The sequence below is a fragment of the Hippoglossus stenolepis genome, chromosome 14 (genome assembly GCF_022539355.2).
Source record: "Hippoglossus stenolepis isolate QCI-W04-F060 chromosome 14, HSTE1.2, whole genome shotgun sequence".
Taxonomy (NCBI): domain Eukaryota; kingdom Metazoa; phylum Chordata; class Actinopteri; order Pleuronectiformes; family Pleuronectidae; genus Hippoglossus; species Hippoglossus stenolepis.
In genome coordinates this window covers 27,010,211-27,021,320 of record NC_061496.1, presented here as the reverse complement: position 1 = coordinate 27,021,320, position 11,110 = coordinate 27,010,211, and the positions used below count along the sequence as shown (strand labels likewise).

The following is an 11,110-nucleotide window of genomic DNA, read 5'->3' as shown; positions in this document are numbered from 1 at the left end:
CCGTGTATTACCCCGCCTCGCTCCTGTTTCAGTCCTTCCGGCCTGACCGCCATCACAGACAGCAGGTAGGATTATAGTGTCGAGCACTATCTGCACAAACCCGTCTTTAATCTCTGCCATCCGTCACTTTCTCCTTATTAAACTGAATGTATCGCAGCCTGTTGAGTTCGCCAAACGTATACCTCCAGTATTGTGGCACATAAGCTAACCTAATAAATGAAAACATGTAGCCGCATTGGTGGCTAACCAGTACCTGGGTCTGTTCGTGTGTAAAACACTGTTTCACCTTATCAGCTGGAATTTGTTCCGGTCTTCACTTAGTCACAGACAGCAGTTTATTCTGTAATGTGGAATACATGAACCAGAGCTTTTGTCTCTGTAGTATCACCGGTTTTGCATGTAGCATGAAGCTAAATCAGAAGCATGAAGCTAAATCAGAAGCTGGACGCTGTCGGCAGCCTTAGATTTACGGACACACTGTACGAGACTTCGGTCTCTGTGTCTTTTCCTGAATAATTTCCACCAACTACAACATCACTATCCTACGTTGTTGTTGGGACCAAAGCAGCTCAGTGTAGCATTGAAGCGGTCAGTGGTGAACACCATCACGCCTTGTTGCAGTTCAGTGTAATGAGCACTGTCGACCTGGATGTCTCCTGGTTTACTCACAAGACAAATTTACTTGTTGGAAGTAAAACGGGCTTTGTCACAGGCAGGGTTCAAAGAGAACTACTTAACACTGAGCACAATGTGCCCATGCATTGATTGAAAAGAATTGTTCAATAATAGCGACAGGTTTGTCTAACAAGTAGAAGTCTCAGTGTTCTTGTCAAACCTGTGCTTCCAGGGACAACTTTCCTATTAAGGGGGCGTGTTTGTATATCAATAGTTTAAGCATGTCTGATAACTAGATAGGGAGGTGGGAAGTCCCCACTTCATCTGGTCAAGCTGCTAAACCCTGCTACACTTGAACTAATTTGTGTGTCTGTGTGTGCTCTTTAACAGACATGGCTATTCGCTACCCTATGGCCGTTGGCCTGAACAAAGGCCACCCAGTTACCAAGAATGTAACTGCTCCCAAGCACAGCCGCCGGCGTGGGGTGAGTACCTGCGGTTGGGGGACCACAGTGACAGGAAGTGTAGCGCAACCATGGAGTGTGTTTTTGAAATAATAAGTCAGTTAGTATTGTTTGTTTACCTATAGCCTAATCCCACAAACACATTGTTTACACGTTTCAGTATCTAATTTTTCTATTAAAAAGTTGGTTGGACACACAACCAACTTGTAGCTTTGCACAGCTACAACATAAGCCTCATTTCTTATAAGCCAGAATGATCATCATGTCAGTAAATGTGTCACGTAAGAACTTTCACATATCATAGAGTTTTGTTTCAAATCTTGTCAGGACTGGTGTAAAAGTTTTGAAGTTTGGAAAAGGTCATCACGAATGACCAGAATTTCTAATATCAAAGAATAAACTGATGAGGCGTCTCAGAAACAATGACCATGTATGTAAGCTTTGTTGTAACATTTGTCTTTCCTGTGCAGCGTCTGACCAAACACAGCAAGTTTGTTCGGGATATGATCCGCGAGGTGTGTGGTTTTGCTCCCTACGAGAGGAGAGCCATGGAGCTGCTGAAGGTGTCCAAGGACAAGAGAGCTCTCAAGTTTATCAAGAAGAGGGTGAGTGTATTAGTTTTCTGTCAGAACACGCATCTCAACTGACATGGTGGCGTTCCCCTCATTTGTTAACCATGAGAGTGGAAAATAGACGTGCATATGTACACAATTTGAGTAGTTGTGCTTTATACTGAGCTACACACTTTTTTCAAACCAAATGCAGATTGTGCATTTGTTTTTGCCTTTGTATCTACAAAGTTGTAGCTGTCTGAGCTTTGCAGGGGGTTTTTTTGTATCATTTTTAATGCTTTCACACCAACAACAACTGCACTGAGAGAAAGCTCAGGGTCTAAACAGTGCTGAAGTGAGTTGGTCTAATGCTGCTGTGTTTCCTCCTCAGATTGGAACTCACATTCGCGCCAAGAGAAAGAGAGAGGAGCTGAGCAACGTGCTGGCTGCCATGAGAAAGGCTGCTGCCAAGAAGGACTAATCTGTCTCTCTAATAAATGTTTGATAAACTATAAAGTCAGACTTGTGGGTTATTTGTCTTTTTTATAAATGCAAAATTGGAGTTTAGGTGTGGTTCTCATGGTCCATTCACATAAGATCCAACTCTGCTCCATTTAGAGTTGATGTTGGGCTTCATTTTTGTAAAAACTGTAAACATACTTCAGAACGTAAGCATGGTACACGGCAATCTGAGTGGGATGCTGAGATGCAATAGAAGTTGTAATATGTTTCATTACAGAATTGCATTGCATAGTATGTGTAAGTAAGGGATATGTAGCCTGTTGATCTTTTGATGTATGTTTATAGTTGAGAACAAATTTTTGCATCTATCCCCCAACTAAGAAGTATCACCCGCCTGGCCAACAGGGAGGCGAAGGACCGTGTGTGAGCCTTGGTTGGAATCAGATGTGTCAACTTCTCCAGTGGGGATGAAAAGTGCGACCAGGTGGTTAGGGACAGAGTTTGGAAGATGTCCCTCGAATATTTTCCTTGATTAGGACAAGTCCAAAACGTGTATATGGGAGGCCTCACCTGTTTTGCATCTTTCACAGTAGGGTTTCACATCTGGGTAGAAACGAGACAATTTGGCTTTGAACATGTGGGCCCTGTACACCACCGTAAACTAGTAGCTAGTGACGGGCACAAGGGATGTTGAATTAACCAGTTTGAAGATTGGGTCCTATACGTCTTCCGATATTGAAGAATTAAGATCCTGCTCCCAAGCGGTTTTAATTTTGTTTAGAGGAGCACTTCTTACATTTGTCAGCGTGTCATAAATAACTGAAATAAGACCTTTTGTGTAGTGGGTGTAATCTAAGCAGCTCCTCCGCGGCATTTAGTCAGCTACAGCCAGGTCCTGTCAACCATCAAATCATTATTGTGGAACAGAACAAGATTGAAGTTTTAAAGGACCTTTGACAGTTTCTAAGTTTGGGTCCAGTGAGCTCACTCACATCAAGTCCGCTCCATAACAATGGATGAGCTGGCATGACTCCAATACACAGACACTGAAAGGATGTAGTTTGATGATGAACTTAGAGTCTCAGCTGTCTCTCAATATTATCAATCAGACCTAAAACAGGGTGTACTGATCAAATTCTTTACATCATGAATAACACCAACTGAATTAGCTGTGATTTGATTTCCTTTCCACTGAATGATGAGTTGCTAGACCACAGAGTAAATTGTTTGCTCGATAGAAGTCTTAAGGTTGTTTCATATGAAATGTGTGATGTTGCTTAATTATAAGTTTATTTCACATCCACTAACCTATAAATCAACTCGTGTGGAGGATAGTCTATTCTGAGACCCACACCTGCAGCATCAGGGAGGAGTCGACTGCTTGTGTGATGTATTTCTGTATTTCTGCTGCACAGGCCCTATACGTGCTCACACTGCAGGAGAGTGGACGTTTATTAGACCTGAGCATGGACACACTTGGGTATTCACTCAAGTACAGATTACGTATTTGGTATATAACACAATCCTGCTCAGATATTTTGTTGAAGCAAATCAATGGATTTACACTTACAGTCAAGTGACTAAAACCTTTAGGAGCTGAGATAATAAATGAACAAAGATCTTAGATCAGGTTACAGTGCATTCACTAAGAATTCAAACCCCTTCACTTCTCACAGTTTGTTACAGTCTTATGCAAAATTAACAATCATATTCCCTCACCAATCTATTCTCAATGACCCCACTATGACAAGAATTTGTTCGTCAGTGGCAAAACATATTTTTTACCTGACTGCTCTCTTATCTACTCACAACTTCTCTACAATTTTGAAAAGTGTAAAATCTGTTGAGATCATGATTCGATGTCATCTGCCTCCACAAATAAAAACAAAGACTGGTATTAATTCTCATAGACTGTCCATGGTCACAGCTTTTAGTCCTTTTCTCTCCTGTGCTCTTTTATTCAATGATGTGCTGGGAGAAGTTTGCCTAAAGGCCTTACTGACTTCTTTTCAGTCTTAGTTCAGTAATGTTTCGGCAACAAAATTACTTGGTTATAGCTTCCATGTAATATTGTGCTTTGTTTGAAAATTGACTCTTTCCCAATGTTAACCACATTCAAATTCTCTGGCAGAAACCTTTGAGGGCAAACTCGCATGTGCGCCACCTGTCTGCAGTCAATTGTAGACAGTTTTGTTTTCTGTCCAGCAGAGGGAGTCCCAGTTGACTCCTCTACTGGCACTGTGGTAACCACTGCAGATCATCACTGAGCTCTGATGAGATTGCTGCAAAGTCAAACTACAGTTGAAGATACTTGACTCGCTTTGTATTTGGTCGTCCAGACAGGAATAATTCCAGATTCACCTGAGAGTCCTACAGTAGTAACCCTGCACAAAAGTGGAGATACCGGTGAAGTCAACAGCTACCATACAATATGTAAATCTGCTTTTTTACCAGAGTTCCTAGAGTCCTTGATTAATATGACAATTACTATCATACCATTGGATAAAACACTGGATGAAAAAACAGTCTGTGCTGCTCTTTTCATTGACATCTCAAAAGCATTTCTAACATCCATCCATCCATTATCTATACCGCTTATCCTTCTGAAGGTCGCGAAGGGGGGCTGGGGCCAATCCCAGTGAGATTAGGCGAGAGGCGGAGTTCAGCCTGTACGCCAGTCCATCACAGGGCCAACATAAAGAGGGAAACCACCATTCACCTTCACATTCACACCTACGGTCAATTTAGAGTCTCTGCATGTACCTGGAGAAAACCCACCCAGACACAGGATTCAGACCTGCAACCTTCATGCTGTGGGTCCAGTGCTAACCATCACCCCATTGTGTATTTCTTACAGTTGATTGTATGACGACTCAAGTCCAGCCTGTATCTCCAGATAATATGCCACTCATTTGTTACCATTGTTTTCCATTTGATTCCAGGGAGAACTCGGACTGCTGTTGCTGACAGTGCCCAGTCAAGCGCTCTCACTATCAGTAAAAACACTCAGATAGAGTCACAAAGAATATTTTCAGAGAGAAGAAGATCAAGGAGTACTACAGCAGATGGTCTGGACCCCACAGAGACCTGGTCTCAGCACCATGGAGTCAGTCTGGGGTCAAAAGGGGAGACAGAAGACACTGAGACGGATTGAATCTACAGAACAACTGTGGCAGGTTCTCCAAGATACTTAGAACAACCTCCCTGCTCAGAAACTACTATATGTGTATGGAGGAGAACTGGTGCTGCAGGGAGGGGTTCTCACACCAAATACTGATTGATTAACTGATGAAACTAACTGAGAAATAAAAGGTATTAATGGCACCCAAGAATCCTCACTTTTAAAAGCAAAGTCCTTCCTACACTTTATTTCACATCAAATTTCACTTTCTTCCTGACCTTCTAGACTTGTATTTTCACCCTCATAGAAACTGGCAATGAAAAAAAAAAAGTCAGAATCAGAAATTTATTTCCAAGTGGGTTTACATATACAAGGAAGTTTCTGTGGTATGTTTGTGCATAAGTAGGAATATAAAAATATAAAAATAGAGAACAGTATATAAAGTATTATAAACACTAGAGTGTGCAATATGAACATTAGATAGTCACAATATACAAATGATTTCTGATCAATCAGTTGCCACAGGTCCAATAATTAAAAGAAATGGTGAACTAGAAAACCTTCATAAAACTTAATAATAAAATATAAAACCATGTGGATGTAGTATCAGAACAGTCAGACCCCCTGCAGGGTCCAGTCACTAACAGGAGTGGACTTCCAGTCTGGATCAGACGGATCCAGAACACCTACATGTCAAAGATGAGATCTGCATGGATCATCCCTATCTTCACAATGTTCCATTGATGAAACTGAATACAGTGATGATGGATGGAAGGTACAAAAATGATGAAAGTGATTTAGGTTTAGACGTAATCAAAAAATAATTAAAACATGAGAAAAAAATGGAGCTGCTCAGATGCTTTGGCTGCATATGAGACTTGAGGAAACACATTAGAGGCCCCACAAGAGATTTATTAACAGAGGTACACTTGCTTTACACAAACAAATCTATGCTGATAATGCACAAACACATAAACATGTGAAACCTGAGGAGACGTGATAGGAGATTGAACTGTTTCTGAGTGAGTTTGAGGTTTGCTCAAAGTAAGGGAGGAATGGCTTCCAGACCTATAAGGACTTTTGTACTGAGCCTTCCGTAGAGTATCTAAAATGTTCAAGCCTGAGATGTGCCATAATTATTTTCACCCATTTACAGTGTGATGGTGGTAAAGCAGATTTCCATCAACACTAACAACCGTGTGAATAATGACAGAAAGGCTAAGGCATCATACCGTGCACCTGTAAGTGCAGACACTCCAGAAGCTATTCCAAATAATGCAATTCCTGGGTCTGGTCGTATTTTCTTTCCACAGCTATTTGAGAATTTCTCAAAGACTTTGGCAGCTCTAAAACAAATGGTACTGTGTGGCTTCATTCTGCTTCTGCTTAAATGTAGTTTATTTATTACCTTAAACTGCAACAAACCATGTCTAATGCATAATGATGTAGTACCAATTCTTGAAACTGCAGAATGCCATAATTCATCAGAAAAAGTGTTTAGCCCACTGCATCCTTTCCTCCGAGGAAAACAAATCCACTTGTGAGTGTGAGATGAACTGTCCTATATACCTCAGCTGTACAGTAGGGTAGTAGATTTGATCAAACAGCATGGCAGCCATGAACATCAGTCCAACACAAAGCACGAAACAGAAATTCATAATTGGGCTACATGGCTGACATGCTGAATGTGTATTGTTTGAAAGTACCCTGAGCACTGCTAACACAAACAAATGCCACTGCTGTGGAACCAAACACAATTGAAATGGTTCTGTTTGCAGGAGCAGCATATTATACAGACGTATGGGATATTTCTTATTCATTTATGAAAATTGTGTTTTTATGTTAGTATTAATTTGGTGATTTTGTGTGTGTGTATAGTGTATGTGATTATGGTTTAAGCTTCCTAATGAGTCAGTGGGAGAGTTGTTTTTTTCTCAACAATCTGCACACACTGTATTGCAGATTCAAGTTTTTCTTTTTCAACCATAACATCCCTCAATTGTCCAAACTTACCCTCCTTATTCCATCAGGTCTGGACATGACCAAAACATATGAGCCAAGTCTGCTGGTGTCTGAGAATATCTACCACAAATATCAGAGCGGTGTGGATCTTTACTATGATTCTATCATGCGTTATGCAGAGCAGGGGGAGTCACTGCTAAAAAAAGATTGTATTAAGATTGTAGATGTGAGAAATGTGGACTTTTGACCATCTGCTTACAGAAACTGTATGCAGATGTTCAATGCTTGAGGCCACCAGGATCTGAAGAACTTTAAGATTACATAGCAGAAGATAATCAGAATGAGTTGGAAAAGACAGAAATTGGCAATAAAATGGTACATGGTCTGTATTCATATAGCACTTTTCTCGTCTTGATGACCACTCAAAGTGCTTTACAGTACAGTTTATGCCACATAAACATTTCACACAAACATTCAATCAGGGCATCTATGTGCAACACTTGTGCAAAACGGAATGAGGAAGACTGGAATCGAACCGTTAACCTTCTGGTTAGAGGATGACCCCTGATCTAATATTAAATAAGATAAAAAATCTATGTAAATTAAAATGCACAGAAAATGCAAATAGTACCGATCTTCCCTACTGACAGAAATATTATTTGTAGAGAGATGTACTTGAGTAAAGTGCAGTGGCACAGGATAATTGCAATAGGATGTGTTCTGTATTTGTACATTATTAAAGGAGATATAAAAAGAGACGTATACATATTTATGCATATCTAGATTGTTAGCTAGTAAGTATATAGGCAGTTATGGTATAAGAAATGAATATGAGTATAAAACAATAGTTACAATATGATATGAATATAAAAATAAGAGGAATACCTATGGAATAATATAAATGGTATATGTTATACAGATAGAAATTCAACTAATTTGAAAACAATAGTGTGCAAAAGTAGTAATTGTTGTAGCAAACAGGCCATGAACATAAAAGTCACCCAGGCAGGATTAGCCTTAATTTTGACAATCGACAAACCATCAGTCACATTTGACCGGTTGGGCGGCTGTGGCTGAGGGGTAGAGTGGTCGTCCTTCAACCTGAAGGTCGGCAGTTTGATCCCCAGTCTTCCCCATCTGCATGCCGAAGTGTCCTTGGGCAAGATGCTGAACCCTGAATTGCCCCTCATAGAACAACAAAGTGCTGCTAATAGATGCACTGTATGAATGTGTGTGTGAATGGGTGAAGAGCTGTAAAGAGCTTTGAGTGGTCATCAAGACTAGAAAAGCGTATATAAATACAAAACCATTTACCATTTACCGGTTGATAAAGTTGAGAAGTCCTGGAGTTAGAAGAGTGCTGTCTCAGTCTAAATGAGAGACTGCTAAAGACCACTGCTTTTAAGGACAAGAAATGATGAGAATTAGCTTCAGATGAATCCACTTATCTGTCTCCAAAATCGAGAGCACAATTTAAAGTAGGTTTGCTGCCCAGTATGACTTGAAAGTCAATAGAAATCCTGTGACATACCCTTCTGGTGCAGAGATGATTAGGTTTTTACATCCCAATAGAAAATGAGACATGAATCTGATGGGCAAAAGAAGTCTTTACAGAGAAAAATTGGAATAAAACACTGAAATCGATATCTATAGGGAGCACATTCATTTTGACGGATGGTACCCAACTTGCTGGAGAGAGTCAGCTGTCATTTAATCAGCTGTGTAAAAGGTTCTTGGTGAAGGGAGCAGCTGGAAATAAGTATATTCGTTTTTTAATCTAATGTTACATCATTTGAAGGTAACTCTAGATTGAAGTGGCCATGAGATAAACAGAAAAGCGGGAGAGTATTTTAAGTGTGGTTTGGCTAAAAATAATAATAATAATAAATTGTATTTATACAGCATATTTCATAGATAAAATGCAGCTCAACATGCTTTACAATGAAATCAAAGTCATGAATTATCAAAATCAAATCAAATTTGTATAGCCCATATTCACAAATCGCAATTTGTCTCATAGGGCTTTATAAGAGATCAATAAGAACATGTTAGCAATAATAAAAAAAAGAAAGATAAAATTAATTAAAAGAAATAGTACTAAATAATACTTAAAACTATCAACAGAAGAAGCTTGTGGTGGGAGTTTGTTTCAAACCTTTGGTGCATAGCAAGCAGCTTCCCCAAACATTTCATAGTTAATTTTTGGGATATTGAGCCAGCCCGTGGTAGATGACCTGAGGGAACGGTTGGGAACATATTCCGATAAACAATCAGAGATGTATGAGGGTGCAGTACCTTTAAGAGACTTAAAAACAAGTAAAATAATTTAAAATGAACCCTCAGTGATACTGGAAGCCAGTGTAAAGACGCTAAAACCAGACAAATGTGATCTCTTTTCCTATTTCTCATTAAAACCCTGGCTGCTGAATTTTGCACAAGCTGTAGTCGATAAATAGATTTTTTGGGTAATCCTAAATATAGTGCATTACAGTAGTCCAGGCGAGAAAGTATAAAAGCATAAGTCAACTTTTTGGCATCTTCCAGAGTGAGGTATGGTCTTACTCTTAAATGATAAAAGGCAGTCTTTGTGACATTGTTTATGTGTGAATTAAAATCTAGTTCTGAGTCAAGTGTAACACCCAGGTTCTTTGCTTTTGATTTGTTGTGATGCGCAAGACTTCCAAGTTTGCTAATAATGTTTTGTTTCTGATTATCAGTACCAATTACAAGAATTAATTTTTTATCTAATTTGAGAAAATTTGGAGCATCACAGTCATCTGGCGCTACGGACAGATCTAATTGAGTTTCATTAGCATAACAATGATAGTTCACACCATGGTCACTAATAATTCTTCCCAGTGGTATCATATATAAGCAAAATAGTAATGGACCAAGAATGGAACCCTGTGGAATGCCGAAAAGGTTATCATGCTTTTGTGAAACATGGTCACCGAGGCTAACGAAATATGTCCTGCCAGTAAGGTATGTTTTGACCAGTTTAGAGCTGTGCCTGTGATACCAATCCAACTTTCAAGTCTGTGTAAAAGGATCTTGGGATCTACTGTGTCAAATGCAGCAGATAAGTGAAGGAGCATCAGGATAGATGCATTTTGTGTGTGAGTGAGGCACACACGTTAGTGTGAGTCACACACATTGGTGTCAGGAACCAGTACACGAGTTGGATACTTGACTTGGTCGTGATAGCTAATCTTAACATGACAGCGCCAGAGTGAAAAAAATTCTGATTGGGCAAGACATATGACTGTCCTCAGAGTAGGTATTAACTGATGAAGAGCTTAACAATCTCATGTTTTTGGATTGGGCCAGAAGACTATGCTGTTGAAGCTGGAGGACTGAGGCCTCTGTGCCAAAGTTAGGGTAATAAAAATGCAAGTTACAAAAAAGAAAAGAAAGAAGTACATTCTGCAAACACAGAATGAAAAAAGAAAACTTTGGATGGAAGAACAAAGATCATAGGCAAAAAATAAAAAAGAGGACAGATAAAATACACAAAGACAACTGAAACACGGCTGAAGGATTTCAGAAAGGATGGTGGTATTACATCTTTTCATTCATTTTTTTCTGTTCCGTTTTGAGTACTGCCTGATGGTAAGGATAAACTATGTAAACGTAACCACCCATAACAGCTGAGAAGGTACAGGAATGAATGCACAGCCTCTGCTCTTCTGCCAATTTTTAACTGTTTAATAAAGTGAGGATAAAGTAAAGGCCAAGTAGGGTGTTTGGAAATATCATACCGTCAAACATTTAAACGAAAACTATGTAGTGTGTTTTAGTTTCAGACTGGGGATAAAGTGTAATGATGTATACATTAGGAACAAGAATTACTGCCTCGTGGTTAACTGGTCAGCAAATCATGACGAAATAAATATTTTATCACAATTTCCCCATTCTCTTCCTGTGTTGTGTTGTAT

The 11,110-nt window shown here is 39.5% G+C and overlaps 1 protein-coding gene across 1 annotated transcript; it reads left to right on the top strand.

The window, feature by feature from the left end:
* On the top strand, positions 1–2,146 carry rpl36 (ribosomal protein L36). The gene is made up of 4 exons (XM_035177512.2): positions 1–65; positions 1,006–1,100; positions 1,550–1,684; positions 2,022–2,146. The coding sequence occupies exons 2-4, from the start codon at positions 1,008–1,010 to the stop codon at positions 2,109–2,111; spliced, it is 318 nt and encodes a 105-aa protein (XP_035033403.1). The 5' UTR covers positions 1–65; positions 1,006–1,007; the 3' UTR covers positions 2,112–2,146.
* Positions 2,147–11,110: the final 8,964 nt, after the last annotated feature.

Bases quoted from the DNA above. Each gene is read 5' to 3' on its own strand.
- rpl36 (XM_035177512.2), top strand. From the start codon at position 1,008: ATGGCTATTCGCTACCCTATGGCCGTTGGCCTGAACAAAGGCCACCCA. The intron at 1,101-1,549 runs GTGAGTACCTGC...TTTCCTGTGCAG, and splicing joins AGCACAGCCGCCGGCGTGGG to CGTCTGACCAAACACAGCAA. The intron at 1,685-2,021 runs GTGAGTGTATTA...TTTCCTCCTCAG, and splicing joins TCAAGTTTATCAAGAAGAGG to ATTGGAACTCACATTCGCGC.